This window comes from Bacillus rossius, chromosome 6 (genome assembly GCF_032445375.1).
Source record: "Bacillus rossius redtenbacheri isolate Brsri chromosome 6, Brsri_v3, whole genome shotgun sequence".
In the NCBI taxonomy this organism is placed as follows: domain Eukaryota; kingdom Metazoa; phylum Arthropoda; class Insecta; order Phasmatodea; family Bacillidae; genus Bacillus; species Bacillus rossius.
Window position 1 is genome coordinate 58,493,670 of NC_086334.1, and position 22,804 is coordinate 58,516,473.

Genomic DNA, 22,804 nt, shown 5'->3' on the forward strand with positions numbered 1-22,804 from the left:
AAGACTTATGCAATTGTTTTATAGAACTTGGCATATATATAAAAAATAATGTAATGTGCATCTATCAAAACCGTGTTCAAACATCTAAATGTGTAGGTAATTGGAAAAGTATGTGTGTCCCATCCGAATATGTCTTGCATGGTGCCCATACAATTGTATAAAAAAGGGGGTTGTCTGTAAATTCGGTATACGGACGATAATTTCATAACGTCATAAGAAAACATTGATGAAAAATTACATACTTTTTAATTTTCAAATATTATTTATAGTTTTTGCAAATTTAATTTAAATAATTGGTTTAAATATAATCACGAACAATTAGTTATAGAAATAAACTGAAATCAATTCAATGTCAATAAATTGTTAATTTGAAATGACTAAATTGGAAAAATAAATAAATTTTTTTTAAATTGCTGCTTTTGAAAAGCCCGCCTTAACCTGTTTGATATTACAGAAGATTTTCTCGCACGGTGGTTGGCCGGTTCTTGCACGCTCGGCTCAGGCGGAACGCAACAATGAGTCATGCTTTTGCGTGCGTGCAGCCGGCGTTCATCGATTTACAAGACGTTATCACGTCAAAATAGATATTTTAATTACATTTAAGGAACTTAATCATTACTTATTAATTAAGAAACTTGTGTGACTTTGGTGGATGTGAGGACTTATTTCCCGTATGTATTTGTCACTCACGCGAGGTAAGGCACGAGGTAAACCGTGTTCGACAGAGCGCAAGTTGAGTCGGGCAGTCTGGGAGTGCACGTTAATTGACTTTGTCAAGGGGGGGGGGGGGGGGCTGTGTGCAGGGTGTCGACAAGAAAAAAAATATTTCGTATCAACTTAGGCGAGAAAAAAATACTAGATTTAAAAAAAAGTACTAAATTATAATTTTTTATGGTTTTAACAATTTAGGAAATTATTATGGCATTGCAATGCTTGAACTTAAATATCACCCCACATACACATAAATTCCATAGTTTTTAAAAATAATTACGCTTAATAATAAAACATATTGGAGTTACTGTAATATTATTATATTAAAGGAAAAAAGTACTGGATCTGAGCGTAAATGTACTAGCCCACTAAAGTACTAGATCTAGTAGGAGAGTACTAACTGTGTGTCCGCAGCCGGCGGCCATGCCGAGCGCGGCGGAGTGAGGCCGCGAGCCGCGCCAGCAGAGCTTGCAGCAGCCGCCGCCAGGAGCGCCCCGCGCCATGGGTAAGGGAGACAAGAGAGGACACGCCCACAAGGCAGACAGTGAGTACCCCACACGTCACGTGCTGCCACACCTCGTAGACGCGCGCACTCTTATAGTCCGGTCAACCTAGACATCCCAACATATGTACATCAATTCACAAAATTGTCAAATTGTTCAAAACATAATTATAAATAACATTTAAAAAGTCCTCATCGATCCGGTAGCTGGAAAAAAATTTACTCGAGGTCAAAGGTAAAGAAAATGGGGTTTTCGCGATTTTCAGCAAAACGGTAAGTATTTTCATAAAATTAGCCCACAAGAAAAATTGTAGATCATGTAGCTATCTATAAAAAAATGTATCAATGTGTTTTTTTTTCCTAAGAGCCACCGTTTCTGAGATATAACGATTTAAAAAGTTGGAAAAGTAGTAATCGTCATAATATGCACACTTTTCCACGCCACCTATGAGGTAGTGTACTTAGCGCGGTTTTTTTTTAACGTGGTTTCCCCTGTAGGCCTATTCCACAGGTCTGTTGTGATTCTGTTTAATTTGAAACTATTGCATTATAACAGATATTAGCAAGGGTTTAAAATGATAAAAAGCAATGTAAATTAAAAAAAACGTAGATACATTTATTCGTCTGATTCATAACTTTTAAACACTTCTGCTGCTTCCTCTTCTTCTTGATCTTCTTCTTATGTATATTTTATATAGGTAAGTTACAGTCACCAATAAAAAAATATTTTTACTTATATTACAGCTTCAGTGATGCATATACGTGGCGTAATTATGCATATTATGACGATTACTACTTTTCCGACTTTTTAAATCGTTAGCTATATCTCAGAAACGATGGCTCTTAGGAAACAAAGTATTACTACATTTTGTATAGATAATTACATTATCTACAAATTTTGTCTGGGATAATTTTATGAAACAACTTACCGTTTCGCGAAAGACCCATTTTTTATTTTACCTTTGACCTCAAGTAAATTTTTTTCCAGGTACCGGATCGATGAGGACTTTATAAATGTTATTTATAATAATTATGTTTTGAAGAATTTTACCGACTTTCAGGTTTTTGTGAAATTATGTATCTTCACTCCTATTTTAGGTACTAAATTGACCGGACTATTCATGGTTCCCTCCATTCATGCATTGGCTAGCACCATTTCTCTGCAACATAGTCGCAATGGCTTCCTACCGAATCTTGCAGACAGAACATGTCTTTTAATATGGCTATTACAAACCAACTTGAGCTTAAATTTAAAAAAAAAAATGCTCACGTTCGAAAATAAACTCTTCATAAAAACTATGAACATACATTTTAAACACATATAACTTAAATGACTTGAAAATACATGCTTCGTATTGCTTTAGTTGTTTGCAAATATGAAGCTTTCAAAAATTACTTTTTATGTAAAATAGTGTCTTAAATTAACTTTTTTTGGTGTCTTTATTGTTCTCTTTTTAAAATGTCATTTCTTATCGCTTTGATATAGTGAAGCTTGTTGCTTTTAGTTATTCCTAGCTAGATAATATTTTATATCTGTAACTGTTTGATATAAATTTTTTTCTGTTTTGCTGTAGTGATATATATTTATCTCTGGAACTGTATGATATTACATTAGTTCTTGCGGCGAATGAAACGTCAAACAAATTATTTCTACTTTTGTATATGTTTCTCAGTGGTTATCTTGTTAATAATTATAATTTTTTTGCTTCATGCGTGATGAGGATATCATACTATTTTAATCCAAGCCATGCATCTGATAAGTCTAAACGAATAAAGTTTATAAATTAATTTCGCTGAATGAAAATATTAAAAAATACCTACCTGTGTACATATCTCAATTTTTTAAAAAATTCTTTATTTACTATTTAATCCAAAATATCGTTTTGATGTAGAAGGTTTTCCATTCGTGCCTTAGAAGCATGAATTGAAGAACCAAATGACATAATTTATCTCACTTTGCATATATGCTAGTGAATTTTACCTGTAATTGCAATATTTTCATCGATCAAGGATTGAACCAAGGACAGAAATCAATCGAATCAATAATTATTTTAATAAACTAATTTGTTTATGAGTTTTGGAATTTTTTTCTGAATTTCTAGGTAAATAATTACAGAATTTCAAAATTGTGGACTCCAAGATGGCAAATGTGGTGTCGTTAAAAATGAGCGTCGAAGTCCTGATTATAGTCGACGAGCGGCGGAAACACCCGACCATGGTCGATTCCTCATGACTGGCAAACTAACAATCCATCAAGCCTCAAGCCCTAGACTCATAAGAAATACATTATGCCAGAAGTATTCGAATAATACTACTCGCATAAGTAGGACTATGTTTCGAGATTATGTATTTAATTTAAGCTTAACATCATTTAAAACATTTTAGGGTGAATGTTAACTGTTGCGACCTCGTGAAAAAAACTATTTGCACGTTAATAAATATACATATGATCTTGAAGAGATTGTTGTATATACCACAGCAATCTCAACCTGAGAAACTTACGAGAACCACAACACTATCAGGTAAGTACTTATTGATATTTTATTACCTACACATTAAATGATTTGGAATTATTTCATTGATAGGCTGAGGTGTATCATACACATTCCCTAGTATCAAGCGACTAGGTCGTCCTAAGATTCACGCATCGTATGGATAGCCGGATGTGAGATTTATACTCTGGCTGCCACGATTTCAGTCGAATGTAAGTTCATAAGACCAGATGTCCGCGCACAACCACCACTCATCAAACAAGTAGAGCAAAGATGGATGACAAGCTATGTCTACAAACGGGTAGGTTGAATTTTTATTACAAGAGCCTGTATGTGGTTGTCACTTACTTGGCAATCCAAAGACTAAACGTAATCTGATAATTTTTACAGCTTGTCCATGCTTAATTGCAACAATCCACTGAAAACTGAATACAGCAAATTTTTGATGCAGAATTATCAAAGCATGCTTACCAAGAGTTTAAAGAGACAAGATGGCAAGTTCCGTTTGACCTCATCACTGTCCTCAGTCGTTTAATACTCAGTGGGCCTAACTTATCCATCTAGTTTCGTGGTTTGAGTCCCATATAGGGCAAATGCGTTGTTAGTATCATCTAATTAGCCTTTAAGCGATCCTTTATCAAGTGTACTGCCATTCTTCGCTATCGTTTGAAATTTTACGAAATCCTGCTAAAAATAAGAATAAAAAATGTTCTGGGTGACCAAAAACCAAAATAAATGTTGATATAGAATGGGATCTCCACCCTGTGATGGACCAAAATTTACGTATTATATCACGATATAACACTGCCAGAACACGTTAAAGTAAATACAGCAATGTAGCAGTTGTTACGACTAACCACATACGTAATAGAATTGGTTCTTATAACTTTCTTGGTAATTTATCATTCGTTCCTATCAAAATGAAATATATGGCCCCATATTGTAGCGTTTACTACGTGTTATTGATATATTGCACTATATAATTTAAATGTGGTGCTATAACATTGGTGTATATACCTGCAGCAGCGACGTGCTTCACTGAAGAATGGTTTTACCCGTTTCTCTGCCGCGCACATGGCTAGATTTACTGGCGTTTTAAATAAATACTCTTTACCTTCTGAAAGATTTTTTTTGGTCTTTTACATCGCATTCATATTATAATAACATTCAAATATATTTCAGATGAAACTGAACTTTAACTAAGTGTGTCTGTTTGCTTGGGCACGGTTAGTTAAACGTAGTCAAGCATCTGTTTTGTGTTTGTTCAAGTAAAAATTAAATTTCCAAGGTTTTGTTTTTTTTAACAAATATGTATGCGATATTTTAATACGTCATGACGAAACTGACCTTAACTGGTTTACAACAAGTTTTGCACAAAATAAAAAAAAATATATTTTTTTTTCTCATAACTTTAAATTGGATTTGTTGTGATTGAATTTTAAATATTAACACAAGCATATATAAATGAAATGAATTTTAACGCTCATTTATAACGTATACAAGTCCATTCAATGGCTTCGCGGCAAACCTCTAGTCTCCGGAAACTCTTCGTTTGACATATGCCTATTAACATTCAGTACACGGATGGAAAGTCACATTTGTGAAGTCGTAAAACGGCTGTCGATAAAGGACCGTAAAAACGAGTGAGTTCGATTCGATACATTCCACAGTCTTCTACATACTTCTGCTCATTGTCTGCTCCCGTGATTGGATGCTTCCTTGGTCGAGTGTTTATCATTTGCTCAGAGTTCTCCACGCGTACTGTGGGCCAATTGAAAAAAAAAAAAATGTTGAACGTAAAATTGTTTTGGGTTTTATTCAATCGCGAAATGAAAATGCGAATGTTTCTTTTTATACCCATCGCAAGGAGTAATACATTATGACAGGTTCTTGAATTAACTACACAAATACGCAAAATTGTCGCCATCGCCACTTTCTAATGGCCGAGTTATAAATTATTTGCTATGCAACCTGTCCCGATTTAACGAGTTCTCAAAAGCAGTTCCAATGGCATCTGTACTTCTTTGAAGTACGTCAAGATGTTTGTTTTCGAGCACTGATAATCACTTGACGTTGTGTACAAATACTGTTGGTAGAACAAAGCAGCGGAAAGACACGTAGACCAATGGTACTACTTTAGATAAATGTCAGATTTGAGATAGTTGCCTGAAACAGACGATATGCTGTGTCTCCTCTGTTTGGCACCGAGTAGCACTTCGTAGCATCGGGACTCTCGCCAGTAAACAACTGCAGTCTCGAGCCAGACGCCGTTCTGCTCTGTTCAGCGGGCTACACACTATTACTGCTACCAACACTGGCTAGAGCGTGAAAAAAAAAAAACCTAACGGCAAACAATTTTTAAAATATGCATTTTATTATCTGGTGTCAAACGTGCTTAAATTCTTTATACTAAATTTGTAGCTCTGGAGGTTTTTTTTTCTCTCACGTAAATCTGTATATTGATTAATTTTTTTTCTAAAAGAAAAAATTAAGTTATTTAAGTTGTTATATGTTGATATCACGTATATTAAACAGATATATTGTTCATAATGGGCATACCGCCTGCCATCTATAGGACTGTCGTGACAACAACACCAGGTTTTCATGCAAAGCTCTTGGAGCTGATTGGTACTAGTCTGGCCACGCCCGCATTATGCATGGTTACCCGGTAGAGCAGTTTTTTTCTCTCCATTACTCTGCACGTTGGCCAGACGTCCGAAACATTATCCGAGTGTCTGCATTGTGGAAACAGTTTTAAATGACTGTATTTTATGGAAGTGACCTTTAGCGACGGAGATTCTAACGCCTACTCACTTGCCGTCATTAGACGCTGTCAAGCACCATATATGCAATGGTTAGCAAGGAATTAAAAACCATAGAGGTAAGAAGTAAGGAAGAGAGTGTGTTTAATCACTTCCATGTTGATTTTTGAAGTGAATAAAATTCCCTTTCGGCACAGCCTACAGGAGTAGGTAGATTTAGAAGTTCCTAATTCTTCTGGAAATATTTTAGAAACTTCTATAAACTACTTGAACATTTTAAGCCTATATGTAGCTTGAAGCTTACGTTTCTGGATGTGGACATATGTGTGTGTGTGTGTGTGTGTGTGTAAGTGGTCATATGCCTATGCGCGGTTGTGTTGTAGTTATTTAAGAAGCTAATTAGGTCACGCGGGATCCCTCGATTATGGCCTAAACCAACTTTGTGAAAACCATTGATAATAGTCCTATGAAATGAATAAAAAAATTATTTCTAGAATAATGTGTTAGCTAGTAAATTTCTAGTTCGTCGGTTTTGATGGCCAGCGTCACTGTCGCCATCTTGGTTTCTCGGTCATGACCACGTCAGCGACAAGTCACGGTATGCCGACGTTTCGGAGTGTCTCGTTCAACCATCTACACTGCAGCCATCTTCACTTGCAAATATAATAGCGAGTGACTGATATGTTGACTGTCCCTGAAGATGCCTTCTACATAGCCAACCGAGACACCGGTCACACCAGAATTCTCACGGATGTAGTTAAAAATTATTTTACTAAAAATTTCTACTTTCTACTTTAAATTTTTTTAAACTGATTTACTTTTGTTTTTGTTCAAAAAATTTAAACTGATTTACTTTTGTTATTAATTTACGTAAAAGTTTTATTAGGCCATAGCTTTATCAGATAGAGGTTGCATAAAGTTAAACAATTTCTTTTAAAGCGAAATACAAAATGCGGCCCTCCAAGTCAGTGGTTAAAATAATTGGCCAACTACACGTACATACTATAAATAAAATAATCGAATAAAGAATATGCATTAAAGACTTCTTGATGCACAAAATCAAATTTCACTTCTGGTAACAAATTTACTCTCGTTTTTTCCCCTCAAAACATTTAAAATGAAACAAATAAAAAAATTGGTTCCAGTAATATTCGGCAATTAAAAACAATACAAGATGAGTTTGGAAACAATTAATATAATTTGACAGCATTTAATACTAGTTTTGAGTATGGGAAATGTGGTACAAACACATGAACCGTTTGGGTGGTTATGGATACATCCAATTTAACTCTTTGTCTCCTCTCATGGCATTGGCAGTTTCCCAGCGACACAGATCGCTGTTAAATAGGATTTAAATTTCATTTATTTTGAACATAAATGTTTACATATTTTTTTCTGAGAATGTATTTCAAATAAACGACAATTAAAATAATTTTTGACGTGATAACGTCTTATGAATCGATGAACGCCGGCTGCACGCACGAAAAAGCATGACTCATTGTCACGTTCCGCCTGAGCCAAGCGTGCAAGCGAGAGCGCGGAACAAGCGATAGAGAGGCACGATCGGCCTAAGCGTTCGACTTGTGACGCATTTATCTCTCTTCCACTCACGTTATCACGTAAAATTATCGTCCATAAACCGACTTTACAGACAACTTTTTTTTAAAATCATAAACTACGGTTAAGATTTAATATAAAAAAGCAAAAAAAAAATCACTTCATAGGTGGAAATGCACTTTAGAATGTTAGCGTGAGGGGAAAGGAAGAAATGACTAAACAACGTTGTATTAATTAATAATAATAATAATAAGAACCTTGGACTCAACTCCTGAAAACTAATATCTTCTCCACAGCTACTTAAACGTTCATTCCAATTAACATGTAAGGACCAATATACGGGTATCTGTATTTTGTATATTGTATATTCTGGCTTCTAAATATATTTTTCCATTATAAATCACCCTGCCAAATATCACGTAGACACACTTTGTTTTTTAAATTAAGTAGTTTAATAAATAAACATTTTACGGACTAGTATATAACAGAACAAAATATTTTTAATGTAAATTACTGTTTGCTATAAATGTTTTTTTTGTAAACTGCTTTACTTTTGTAAAGAGCAAATATTTTGTTATATATATTTAGTTCATATAAAGGTTGCGGGAAGTTAAACTTAAAGCCTAGAGTTAAACTTAAAAAGTTAAATTAAAGCGATTAAAAAATATGTTGTCCTCCAAGTCACAGTTTAATGTACATAATTGGCCAGCTACACGTGATAAAAAAAGGGGCAAAAAAGTATTTATAGCCGTAGGGAATTGTTTGCTCGCGGAAGTAGTGGGAGGGGAAATGAGGGGAGGGGGAATATAAACCTGGGCCTGGAGATGGTATGGTCGAGTTTAGAGATTTTTGAGGAACGAACATTAAAAGTAAATTGTAATATAAGTTCTCTGGAAACCTTATAAATTATGCAATACGTGCAAGTCATAGTTATGGCCACGGTAAAATTTTCATTCTTCAATCTTTTTTTTCTTCAAATTGTGTGATTTTAAAAGTTGCTAACTACATAAAGTAATGAAGACAAATTAATTAGCCCCGGGGGGCCTTAAATTTCCTGGTGGGCTTTTACCTACGGCGCGTATAAGAGTATGTACATAAAAAAATTCAGTTATAAATTTTAATAGCAACAACTGTAAGCGCTGTAGAGTTTAGGTTAAGGTCACAATCAAAGAGTAACTCAAACTGCTTCAGATAAGCGCATGCGCGAGTATTGCTTTGTTTTTTCCCCGCGTGCAGCGCCACCTACGCAAAATGGTGACTCCTGGGCGTAAAGCATTTCGTGTTCTAAAATTGGTCAAGAGTGAATCTGTGCAAAGTAAATTTCGTTTAAAGTTTAATTGTCGAAGTTCCTGACCGTTGGATCGGTTGTAATGCTCGGGACGACAGAGATCTTTTTCGCTGGCCTCTGCGTTCACCTGACATAACGTATTGCGTTTTGTTTTTTTCGGTTGGTGGTTTGTGAAAGATCGTGTATACGTTCCGCCGCTGCCCAGTGTTTTTTTCCAGGGTTGAGACACCGAATTGAAGAGGCTGTTGCTTCCATTACTCCAGACGTGTAAGATGTGCGCCGTGTAGGCAGCTATCTGCGAGCACGGCGCCCTGGCAGCAGTCCTCGCACGTGGCGACAAAATGGCCGCGCGCCCGGGGAACAGGGCGGAGACAGCCTCCCCGCCCGACGACGACACGGGACAGGAAATCCTTCACGGCTCCACGGATCTCCTGCCACGACCGAGCGCGGCTCTTCGTGCTCGAGGTGCCCAAGTGGGGACAAAAGACAGTCCACGTGCAGCGACTCCGTCGGAAAACCTGATTGAAACAAACGCCCCAATGGAGGAGCAAGTTGGTGCAATAGTAACACAGTTAAAGCTTCTAGTCTTAAGACTTTTTTTTTTAAGTGAAACTTCTTTGCTGAGGGGACCACAATTTCCAACTGTTTTGAGAATTCTGATCGCATGAGGGGAATTGTTAGGTAGGTGGTGGGGGAACCGGTAGAGGAAGAGACGACAAAAGAGAAGTAGATGACGCAGCATACTATCACACTTGCCTGTTTTGACACTTGCATACTTGTAAACTTACGAAATTGCACACTTGCAAACTTGCATAATAGTACACTTTCATACTCGCATTTTTTTATACTTTCACACTTGCATACTTGTGCAATAGCGTAATTTATAGCTAGCATGCTTGCATATATAATTTTGTGATCTGCGACCTCAGCCAAAGATAACTGTGTTTGCTATACCTAATGATATAACAGGCAAAAAGTTTCACTTGTGTCGCGCGAGGACTCCACGCGCACACCCTCATATTCAACGTGAGTGATGTGAGAAGTTGTAGAGTACACAAAGTGATGGGGACAAGATGACCTTGAAGGGGCCTGGACGCACGGCGCGACGCCAGCAGCCGGGTCGACCCGCGGCTCGTAACCGGCGCTCGGCTCTGACGAGACGGAACAATAGTTTTGTTTCCGTATTACGTTCTCAAACTGTAATTTTCAAGCGATTGAAAATGCTAAAACCCGTGATTTCAGAACAATGCCCGCGCAACTATTAACAGGTGTTGATTTTTGAAAATACTAAAGTTATTTTTCGTCACACGTTTATCTTCAAGGGCGTCGCCAGTCGTTGGTCCAGAGGGGGGGGGGGGGGGATGGTTAAGTTGTGAAAAATTATGTATTTTTTTGCATTTGGTTACATTTTTTTAATCTCTAGGGCTCTAAGGGGGGGGGGCAACTGCCCCCCCCTACCCCCTGGCGACGCCCTTGTTTATCTTCATTTCTCTGCCACACAATGTTGCGGTGACACGCTGCCCCACGCACCGCATGAAGCCTAGAGGTGACGCCGCGCTAGAAGTACCCCTGACATGGCGGGCCTGCCTTGCGCGCCTCTGGACGGACACTGCTCTAGGCGGAGGGAGGCGACGAGACACGGCGCCGGCAATCCGATTCCGAGCGTCGGAAATTGCCGCTCCGCGCTCCAGCGCGCCCAGACGCCAGCCGCAGACGCGCGCGCTGCAAGCTCCCGTGTTGCTGCGGTGATGCTGCGAGCTGTGCTGTGGAACTAACACATTCATAACGAAGAGAAGAGTTGTAATTCTAACCAATTAGCACTTGCGTTACGTCTACCAAACTGACAGAAGTAGAAAGAAAATATTTTTTTTCAAACAAAACTTCTACTACCTAATGCTCCCAATACCTCCAAAACTTCGTCAACTCAAAAGTATTAACATACACACCTATAAATCACTTTTTATGGACACGATAACTACCTCAATAACGCACAAATTATTTCCACTGATAAATAAAATATAAAAATGTAAAATCCCATTAGGGTTCCGTAGGGGAAACTTGAGATAAATGTGGCATTCTGTAAATAAATTCTCGTAAAAATCAGAAAAATTACTCTAAGTCCATTTGTATTAAAATAATGCATTCATTTGTATTTACTACGCCTCCTAAAAGTTGTACCAAATTTTTTTGTCCAAAAGGTTTTATGTTTTAATGACACAAATAATAAGATAATATAATGGAAAAAAGAGCTGGGGAAAAAGCTCAAGTATAACTTTTAGTAAGCATAGCATTAAGTAAGTTCTAAACCTTTTGTCTGAAAAAAAATATTTGGACGACTAGCTCTTACTGCAAGGGTTGATATTAAAATAAAATGGACCTTTATGTTCAAACGGACGGAAATATAGATTCGAACTGTACCTGCGCCTTTAGTACCAGCGGAACAACAGATTTTTTTTTTTTTCGTTGACCCGTAGAAAAAAATTGTTTCGAATTGTATGACTTTTGAACCTGGAATACAACTTATATCAAGAAAAAGTCTTAAAAAATTACATATTTTGAGTTAAATACATTTTCAAACATTTTAAAATCGTTTCAGGTTATTTGACTTTAAATGTTTAAAACGCTTGAAACATTTTTACGTGACAACGTCTAATAAATCTATGAACGCCGGCTGCACGCACGAAAAAGTGTACCGTTGCGCACATTGTTCCGTTACGCTGTGTCCCGTTACGCTCATTGTACGCTTGCGTCGCATATATCTCTCTTCCACTCGACTGTTAATAAAGTGAAGTGAAAAGTTAATGTGGTTTTCATTGCTTATCACAACAACAATTTCGGCAATAAAGGTTAATTATTCTTGAATTTTAAAAATCTGATTACTAGTATAATTTCAAGTTTTTATTCTTTTATTATTAAAATAAAAATGATTCAAATTTTTTTTCATAAAGTATGCAATCATTTCATCAATGTTTTGTCATGACGTTGTCACGTTAAACTATCGTCCGCAAACCGACTTTACAGACAACCAATTATTATTTTTTTTTTTTGTATTTCGTATCTTCTACAAGTACCGCGGGGGCCATCTCTGTCGCAGCTGAGCCGAGGGGGAAGGAGGGAGGGGAAAGGTGGCAGGGAGGGGAGGGGGAGCAGAGCTATGACGTCACAGCCCCTGCGGAGGTAATCGAGTTCGCGCCGCATGTCGAGGGAGGGAGGCCTCGCTCCAGCCACGGAACAGCCCAAGTCTGCTCGCCTCACGAATTTCACCGTCAGGATAAAAAAAAATCCATTTTCATGTGTAACATCTTATCTCGCGGTACGCGGCATTTGTTGGGAGAAATATCGCGAATGCGACTAAAGTCGAGGAACGGAAATGTGTAACAACCGCGATGCTGCCATCTGTGGCGGTTCACAAATGCAATGCCAAACTTTATAGTATTTTAACGAGATGGTATAACATTCCTTGTCAGAAGTTAGATCCAAAGCATGAGTTAGGCATTTTTTCAACAAAAATAAAAATAATTTTTTTAGCTTCAATTGGAGCGTTTTCATATTTATTTTAAAATTTCGCTCCAAAAATAAAATGATTCCATATTCGACGTAGCTTCTCCGGCGCGAATTCTACGATGGATACGGAAAATACGTGATTAGCGTCCAGAAATGCAATTTAAAACACAAGTTGCGTATATTTATCACGCTCCATTATTTCAAAACATTATGCGATTTTTGTTTTTGACCGGGGCCCAAGTTTCTTTTCAAGTGCATTTGCAACATGAGAACACTTGAGTTAGCTCGGATGTTACACATCTCTGGCGGGTTCTGATAAACTACCTATTCTATTTCTTTAACTGTCACTGACATACCCCAGCCACTCTTTCGTTTTAGTTACGATCACATTGAAAAGTATTCATACAGAATATAAATAAAATACATTTTTTTGCTGCAAATTTTAATACTTTAACCTCGATTTAGCGTATTATTTATTGTACTTGATGATACATAACTAGAGACCCGGAAAATTCGCGGGTTCAATAACCTCAAGGATAGACTCAAATATCCTCTACACACTCGGGCAAATGCCAACTGTTCATTGGCTGCTGACTTGTGAGTCGTCTCGACTGGGTGGCCTGTGATTCGACAATTCTATGAGTGAGGGTCTCTAATTGGCCCTCAGTCCTCCAGATTAACAGTTAACCAATGACAGAAGCAGCACTAACGTATAATTATTTGAATTTTAGCATAACACGAAATGAACCCGCGAATTTTACGGGTCTCTATACATAACCAACATTTCACGTTATTTACGATTACCTAAACATGCGAAAACCTACCCGCCCAGGGAAAAAAAATTAAAGACGAATTTCTGTGATAATTTTGCAGACATAACGTAACCTAACTTTTACGTTAAATAATATTAATTGCACAAACGGGGATTATTGAGGCGCCTGAATATGACTGCGTGAATCATAGGTTTCTCTGTCCAGAGAGCGAATACTGACCTCCATCTTTTGCGTAAGGGACCATCATTACTTTCACAGTAACGGATTGTTGGCCAGTAGAACTGTTTTCATCATAGCTGTACCTTGACTCTCTCTTTCATTTTACCTCCTTTCTTTTACTTTTAACGTCAATAGAATTTATTTATGAATAAATATAAGATTATTAAGATAAAATAATTTCAACATTATCACAACTAATTTAGTTTGACAATTAATGGCATGAGTGTAAAATGTAAGAAAACTTGCCGCTAACATGCAAAAACTAAATATTTAAACCATTTTATTTTAGTGCAAATGATACAAAAAAAAACAAAACAAACCTAAATAAATCATATATCTAAACATTAAATTGAAAAGTAACTCCAAATATATATATTTTTATGTATAAATTAATTGTGAAAATAACACCCGATTTATTTTGTATTTAAGAAGTCACAAAATATCATTAAAATCCACTGATATATCAAAGTTAACGTTAAACGTATAAGTTTGGTTTAAGAATGAAGTTTGTAAAACAATCAAATGATAAAAAGGTGTGATTTGAAATGTTTTTGGAACTCAAATAACACAACTACGGTTATTATAAGAATATAATAATAATATCAGCACAAACTTAAAAAAAATGTTAATAACTTCGTAGAAAACTACCAGTTAACAAGCAATCGTCACAGATTTATCCACAACCATTACGTAAAACACGTTAACACAATGTTTTAAAGGTCCTCATTTAATTTGATACTAACTCTGAAAGACATGACGTTATAAAATTTATGTTTCGGACGAGTAAAACCGTTTTTAGTATAAAACTTTGATGCGTAACATTAAAATCTTTTTTATTTTATTTTCTGGTCGTGAAAACTTTAAAGTTATTTCTCTAACTTAATTTTTGCACATGACGTGCTTTCTCGCTTCACGGCCGTGCGAGAGTTGGCAGTTTTTTTCCCCGAGGCAGGCACAATTTCCGGCGCGAGTGGGCAATTACAAACCGAGTTACGAAATTATCGAGCTGAAAGCGAGGTTTTGAGTTCCCGTCAGTCTCCATGGCTCCCGCCTCATGATTGCAAAACGTAATGCAATATGAATTAAAAGTGCTCGTACAACTACCGCCCCTTGTGAGGAAGCTACCATGCTTGTAACTTTCTATCAACTAGATTCTCCTAGGGCTCGGCTTCTAGGTAGTAATGAGACGTAAAATAATTAAAAAAAAATTCTTGGCAGTCATGAGGACTGCCGACAGAAGTGATAACTTAAAACTATAAACAAACTGTTGTTATTTATGGACATCCAAATTAATTGTTTGATCTTAAATTAAAACTTGTAAATCAAAGTAACTATTATTAATATTAATAATAGAATTAAGAAAATACAAATATAACTTGAAATAAGAAATACTTACTTTGTAAAATATAATTATGTAACATAAGAAAATATTTTTTGATAAAAATCAGAGACTTTTTCGCAATTTTTACGAAAAAATATTATCACACAACAAATTTGTTTTATCACGTTGGTAAAAAAACTCCTAAATTACTATAAAATACGCATTGCATAGTAATTGTAGGTATTAAAAAAATAAATAATGATGTTCTTAATGTTTAGGTTATATTGCTACAAAGACTCCGTTTTCTTCGTTATTCAAACTATTTATCAATATGAGAATAATAACATATTTTATACTCACTTTTTACTGCACAGTAATCGTATAATTAAGATTTAAAATAAAAATCGAACAAAAACACAATTTGAACACTAACAGGAACAGATAAAGTGTTCTTGTTAACACGTCACGTGACCATGTCGATGACGACTTACATGAATTTACTCCCTATCCAAACCTTCCCGTAGAAGTTTTCACTTCAAAATCCAGTCTAATAATATGTTAAGTATACAGTTCACAGGAATGAGAGACATAATATAATAATTTATTTCCCATTTTTTTTTACACTTTGTAAACAGTTTGGCGATCGCTCGTGAAAAAAACATCATATTGGAAGGATTTATATATTTTACGATCATATATTATTTTAAATAACGTTAACGTAACCTAACTGACCTTTAGTTTTTGTTACGATAACCGAAGCTAACATTCCCTCCCGTGAAAAAAAAATTATTAATTATTAAACTGACCGAACCTTACCTAACGTTTTATTTCGGTAAACTTCGGAACTGTTCGGGTTAGGGTTGTCGCTTTTTTACCTGTGAAATGGAGGTTATCCTCGTAACATTCGCTTTAACTGCAACAACATAATACTATGATTATTATCACAGTCATCCATAAATTAAGAAAACATCATTTTACTTTTTATAAACATATACTCACCGATAAAAAATAAAAAAGTGTATTTTGTATAATTAAAAATTTGAAAGTTTCTATAAATGAATTTCTCATTAATTTGAAACTCAGAAGTTGGTGTTTTGTATTAATTTATGTTTTAGTTAACATTCTTTATAAACTTCACCTCGTGGTCTTATATATATATATATATATATATATATATATATATATATATATATATATATAGGCTATATGTTCTGAAATGGCTAATACACTTTCACGAGCTACCAGGTCTCAGTTTGCAGACTGCTGACTTGGGATGACTACGTCACCAGTTAGCTCTCGTTGACTACAGGTATTATCAAGTGGTATTTGGGGTAGGAAAGAAACGTAAAAGGCGGACGCAAGTTTACAAATTTACCGAATATATTTTTTTTGCTAGTCGCGTAATAAGTTATTCAAGAGGAGACTACCGAATAAAATAACCTAATTTTTTCTAACACGAGGATAAACTTGCATCATGTGAGATATATGGGACCGCGCGTAATGTTAATTTCCAAAAACCTCTTTTCAGAACGTGGCTACGGAATTTGTTTCTTATAACTTTGATTGAGTAACGTAAGAATTATCACATCCTGTTTTCCTCAAAACATGCCAGTTATTTGCTCTTGCGCTACTTTAAATATCCGTAATGCTCATACAACCAAATACCACGTATTTATTCTTAAATAAGAAACAAATTATTAAAAAATTATAACTAAATGAAGGAAAACGAAATATCGCTATTTCTGTTTCATAAAAAAAAACAATCTAATGATAGCACAAGAATATTGGAATAAATATATTGTAACAGCTTTCATTTTTACGCTACAAACTAATTATTGTTTACATTATATGAACGATTTAATCTTGAAGTGTGTATAGATGTGGTGGAACAAACATCTTTCCCTGTCCGGAGAATTATAAAACGTAACAGAACTGCACGGACAGACAGACCTCTTATGTTGTTTGGAAACGCCTGCAAGTGCGGCAATTTTTAAAGTTCCTGCGAGGTAGGCCACAAGTCGTTCTCCAAGGCCATTACAACCCCATGGTTCACAGGCGCACATCGCTACGAGTATTAATCCCCTGCTCAAATGATTTGCCACGTGTGAGGTCTTACAAACTGACGGGTTCCACAAGTTATTGGAACATATTACTGCAACTTTAGGACCAGTTGATGTATTGGGTGTCGTATATTTTTGTATGAGTTGCAATCATGAGCAAGTTACATTACTAATTTACACATAAAGATCTGCACTTGGATAAGTACTACATCAATAATTATTTTATACACTTGTCTAGCCATCGCACGAGGTGATATGATACGTCACCATTTCGCTAGGCTTTGGTGCAGCAGTGAGCTTAAAGCGCTCAAAGCCCATGACATATTATGCAACAATTCTTACTTTTAACGTTTCAATCAGCCAAACCGATTTCCTTACTTTGTTCCACTGAGCCTTATGAAGTGATCCCTACTTTCCATGTGCAGAATACATTATCTAACTCGTATGCTATAGCAAACAACATACTCAGTATCTGCCAAGTTAAAGTTACTCTAACATTCCTTAGAGGGAAAATACTAACAAATAAAAACAGACATTATTTATGTCCAAACTCTTGGATGTTTGTTTATAGAACATCATTAAATTTTGTTTCAAAGAAAGGTGAATGAAAAGTTTTACTTATGCACGTATTCTGCAAAAGAGCAGAAAACAATTTAAATACTATTAAAAAATTATATTATAAATATAAAATTCACTAGAAATTACAAACGCTTAAAAAATATTATGTGACATTTTACATATTCAGGACGATATTGTGCATGGTAATACCAAGAGGAACCTAACCGTTCACTATCAATATCACAAGTAAAATCTCTTCCGATTCTATAATTCTTTTCAAAACCTCAGTATGTAAAGAAAAACTAATTTTTCTGTCCAAATTTCATTTTCCCTAGAATGGTAAACATAAAATTAATTTTTTTTTGTAGTTGGCTAGTATTTTGTTACGAGCTACGGGAATAAACGTAAAAAGTTGCATTTTTTTTGTATAACTTAAAGCACGTTGTGTTGTCTGATACGCAGGTTTGTGCTGGTAACAAGTAACACTCGGCGGGCGGCAGCCCAGACACAGTCCTCGGGCTGCTGCGGCGGTGGTCTGGCCGTCTCGGCCCCGGGCCAGACGCTGTCCCTGGTGAACCGCCCGTCCCACCGCGGGGCGGGAGAACAGACACACAATCCTCCCTCAACCCCTACTCTGCCCGGCCGCAGCCTCCCCGAGATCATCTTCATCCCCTGGACCGCCATCCCGCCGATATGGCCGCGTCCCGCGATGGGATGGCCCGTCCCTGAGGCCTCGGCAACGATGCCAGCCGCCCGCCCCCTCCCCTACTCCCGGGCGCTCACCGGCCGATTATGGCTCAATCCTACTGCTCTTCGCTGAAGAACAGCTCTCCCGCACCCCACACACACCCCCTAACACCCCCTGCGCCTCGCCGTCGGACCATCTCCACAGCCCGTCTTCTGGTCTTGGCCCGAACACTGTCCCTCCACAGCTTTCTCGGAGCGTCTAACTTCTACTCGCGTTCATTGCGAGCTTACCCATGAAGCACCCGCATCCACCTGACACAGAGACGGCAGCTTCATTCATTTTTAATTATTTCATCAGGGGCTTCAAGTTCAGTCGATAAAGATGTCATTGAAGCTGTATTCATACAACTTTCACAATGCAAAGCAGGAAAATTAGGACTTTCAAATTTTTTAGACTTTTCTAAGCCAATAGTAATCTGGTTAGATTAAATTGTTAATTTTTTTTCTCTCCTGTGGTTTCTGTTTGCACGATGTACCACCTAATAAAATATATTTTTTTTGTAATATGCCGTTTCTTTAGAAATTACTGTAAATTTACTGATTTTTCTCCGAAGAAGTAACCATGTACAAACTGGAGGTTCTTTTTAGATTCACAGTACTTTTTATCTGTGGAAAATATCCCGAGATCTTACTTTTGAGTTCTATTTCCCTGTTGTTAACAGTGTGAACATTCCCATTTTCTGCATTCTTAAATATTTTGAAGAATTTGTTGATACTCCAAGATAATGGTTATCAGTTCCCCTTTTATCTAAGAATATATCCGTAAAAATACGAATATTCCGTGGTAGTTTGTATACAGTGTTCTTAATAAATTCAAATTAGGAACATGTCAAAGTGTACCTAACCGCTGTTATTTTCTTGCACTCTGTTCCACATAGCCTTAAGGTTCCCTCATTAACAAAGTGCTACCTTTTAGAGATTTGACGCTCCTTTCCGTGTTATTCATAAAAAATGGCCACCAAAACTAGCAAACTAACGTAACCTCTCCTATCCTAAAATGAGGAGAGGACAGGAGAGGAAAGGAGAGGAAAGGAGAGGACAGGAGAGGACAGGAGAGGACCCATGCAAAGATGGTCAGTGAGTAAGGTAGATAAGTGGATTAGGTAGGAAGTTTTGATTACAAAGATACCTGAGTTAAGCCTGCCTGCAAGCTGTGATCATTGGCACTCAAGTTTTATGGAGGAAATGAAATACACTTGGCTTGGGTGAGACAAAATGCAGGAGTCGTGGCTTTCAATTACCCTACATAGTGTAAAGGTACGCAAGTAGAATAATGGGGAACTATCAAATAATACAATAAAACAGGTTTCTAGGGATTTAATCGAACAGATTCTGGTAGGTGATTACGTACAGAAAATAAGATAATTTACAGCTTTGCTCAATATCTAAAAGTGATAATGATCAATGGATTTTTTTTTTAATATTTGAAAAGAAACTAATATTTCTGGGATAAATTTTAATGCTCCAGAGATCTTAACCATATTAACAAACTTTAAAAATACCTTAGCCCCTCAATTAAAATAATTGTTGGGAGATATCCTCTTATTCCGTACAAATGCTTTGCATGCTGATGTACAGGCATGTGATGCCGTTGTATTGAGATTTAGGACTTGATGAACATAAAAACTAGCACGCACTGTTTTGCGCAAAAAGCATGAAAAAAATTTCAATAGCTATGATAAAACACATTAAACCAACCTAAATAAATACACTGAATTTAAACCGGAAATAAAAGGACATATTCACTCTCGATCTGATAGGTTCAGTTGGCACCTTGTTAAGAGAAGCCGTTTATTGAATAAATACCTCACAATAATATTTATGTTGGAAATAATGTGTTATATAATTGGTTTAATTTATATTTATTTGTTTATCAACTTGTTACATGCCTGCCGACGGCATAAGGCCATGGGTGGTAGGCACGATAAAGTACACTAGAAGGAGAAGAAGCGTGATAGCTACAATTCCACAATCACAGCAATGCTCGACGCATGCGCTCAGACGACTGGCCTCGTGCCAACGCCTTGCAGACGTGCGGCGGAAGGATACTGGAAGTAGACCCCTGACGTTCAGCTGTAGCTCCGTGCAGGTGACATTCTGCGATGGAACGCCCCTACTCTGGTCCGAGCCACGACGGCGTGTCTTAGAGAACGCAAAGTCAAGAACGACGGGTGAAGGCGCATAAAAGTATTCACACGCAGCCATGTGTCTACGTACACTTGCAGCGCTTTTTGCTATCAAACGGCAGGCGACAGAAACACGCGTGCATGAAAATGGCCAAACATTATCTTTTTTTCTGAGTTTTTATCTATATGGTAGCCCATAAAAATGCAATAGAATATTATTTTAGACAAATTATTAGTGGAAAATTTGTAATTGATTAAAATTAATTAAAAAAATTAAACTTAAAAAATAAATCATTCTAAATTTTATATCCATGCTTGATTAGAATTAGGATTACGTTTCAACAGATCGTTTATTTAAAGCATTTAGCCGCAAAGTGCTGTACAGATTTGCAGTAGATTTGATAGTATCGAGTGTTGAAAACCTTGCCATGTTTACATCTCCTTGTCTAGTGTAACTATTATACGCGTAGAGGTCATCGTAAAAACAATTGACTACTTCAATTTTATGGTTTAAAGGGAGTTTAATAAACTGTTTCTCAATGTAAGAAAGCTTGAGAAGCTATTAATATATTATGTGATGTAAAAACTTATGAAAAGTTACACATATGAAAAAACACACAAACACACATTGAATATGATAAAGTTATTACTTTTTTAACAAAAGCAATACTATATATCTAGGGTGCCAGGGAATTAGAGTATAAGTCACGTTTTGGGGAAAATGAGATAAGTCAGCAGGCTACTCATAGGAAGGTTCCGCACATGTGGTCTAAGTAGTATAAGTCAGCACTGCAAAACGTCTAATGTGTTGCTTTTGATCTCAGGAGTATAAGTCAATTGACGTGTATACAGTTTGAGAAAAACAGTATAAGTCAACTTATACTATCCGTGCCAAAGTGAAATAGTAGTACAAGTCAACTTATGCTATTTATGCCAAACTGAAATAAGAGTGCAAGTCAACTTATACTATCTTTGCCAAACTAAAAAAACAACAGAAATATCGCCAAATTATACAGCTAAATTTAATATAAACATGTTTTTTCACTGGGACAATTTTTTTTGTTAGCTTTAAGTAGGTATACTTTATAATATTGGAAAAAACATACAAACAATTAAAAATAAAACAGTGGTAGAAAGATTTAAAACTCAATATGGCATCAGATTATCCAACTTATTAAAAACTCACACGAATTAACTTCTATGTATTGCAATATGAATGGACTATTCCACTCTCTATGCATAGCTTCAAACTCTATGGATATGTAAGATCTACTCAACACTTCAGGATTGTATAATGTTCTGTTGTTATACTGTTTATTTCATTGCAATGACATAGGACAATTTGAAAAGTACAGTTAATAATATTGAAGATGTCTACAAGATCAATGAAGATACTGAAACTTGCCAAGAAGTTATTAACAGAAGGCAAAAAAAAGCAGGTAACTAGTTAATGCTGTTGTATCTTACATGATGAGAGGGGGAGATAATTTCTAGCATACCTACATTAACTACACGAATATGTTTTGTGTTCTAGTTAATGAAGAAATTCGGACCAAAAAAAGAGCACATAACCTAGATGAACCAGACGTTTCTGTTTCTACTGACGAAAAAGGTAACTTATTAATGTAGTTGTGTCTAATTTATATCGCGTGGAGGATAGTACCTAACATACATTAATCGTGTGAATTGTTATTGTGTTTCAGTTAATAAAGAAATTCGGACAAAAACAGAGCTTATAACTTAGACGAACGCAATGTTTACGCAATGTTATTGTGACAACTGGCTAAACATGTGATTTATTAATGTACCTTGCTGTTGTGTCTGAGGTGTGGGGGAAGGTTATATTTATAATACATTAATTGCGTGAATAATTATCGTGTTTCAGTTCTTGAAGAAATTTTGCCAATAAAGAGAGTACATAACCTTGATGAACGAGATATTTATGAGCCTACTGACGAAATAGGTAACTTATTAATGTAGCTCTTGTGTTTAAGGTATGGAGTGGAGGATAATATTTAGTATACATTAAATGCGTGAATTGTTTTTGTGTTTCAGGCCATGAAGAAAGTTGGGAATCAGAAAACATACAAAACCATGACAAACCAGCTAGTTCTATGTCTGATGTACCACATTACATAACTAAGGAGAATAGTGACAGTAATATGAGTGGCGATGACAGTGACA

General features: G+C 36.3%; 1 protein-coding gene across 1 annotated transcript in view; it reads left to right on the forward strand.

Moving 5' to 3' along the window:
• Positions 1-1,210: 1,210 nt before the first annotated feature.
• Positions 1,211-22,804, forward strand: part of LOC134533233 (uncharacterized) — a 348,667-nt gene continuing 327,073 nt past the window's right edge. The window contains exon 1 of the mRNA XM_063370640.1: positions 1,211-1,216. Within this exon, the coding sequence (XP_063226710.1) occupies positions 1,213-1,216 (4 nt within the window). The 5' untranslated portion in view covers positions 1,211-1,212. The remainder of the gene's footprint in view (positions 1,217-22,804) is intronic.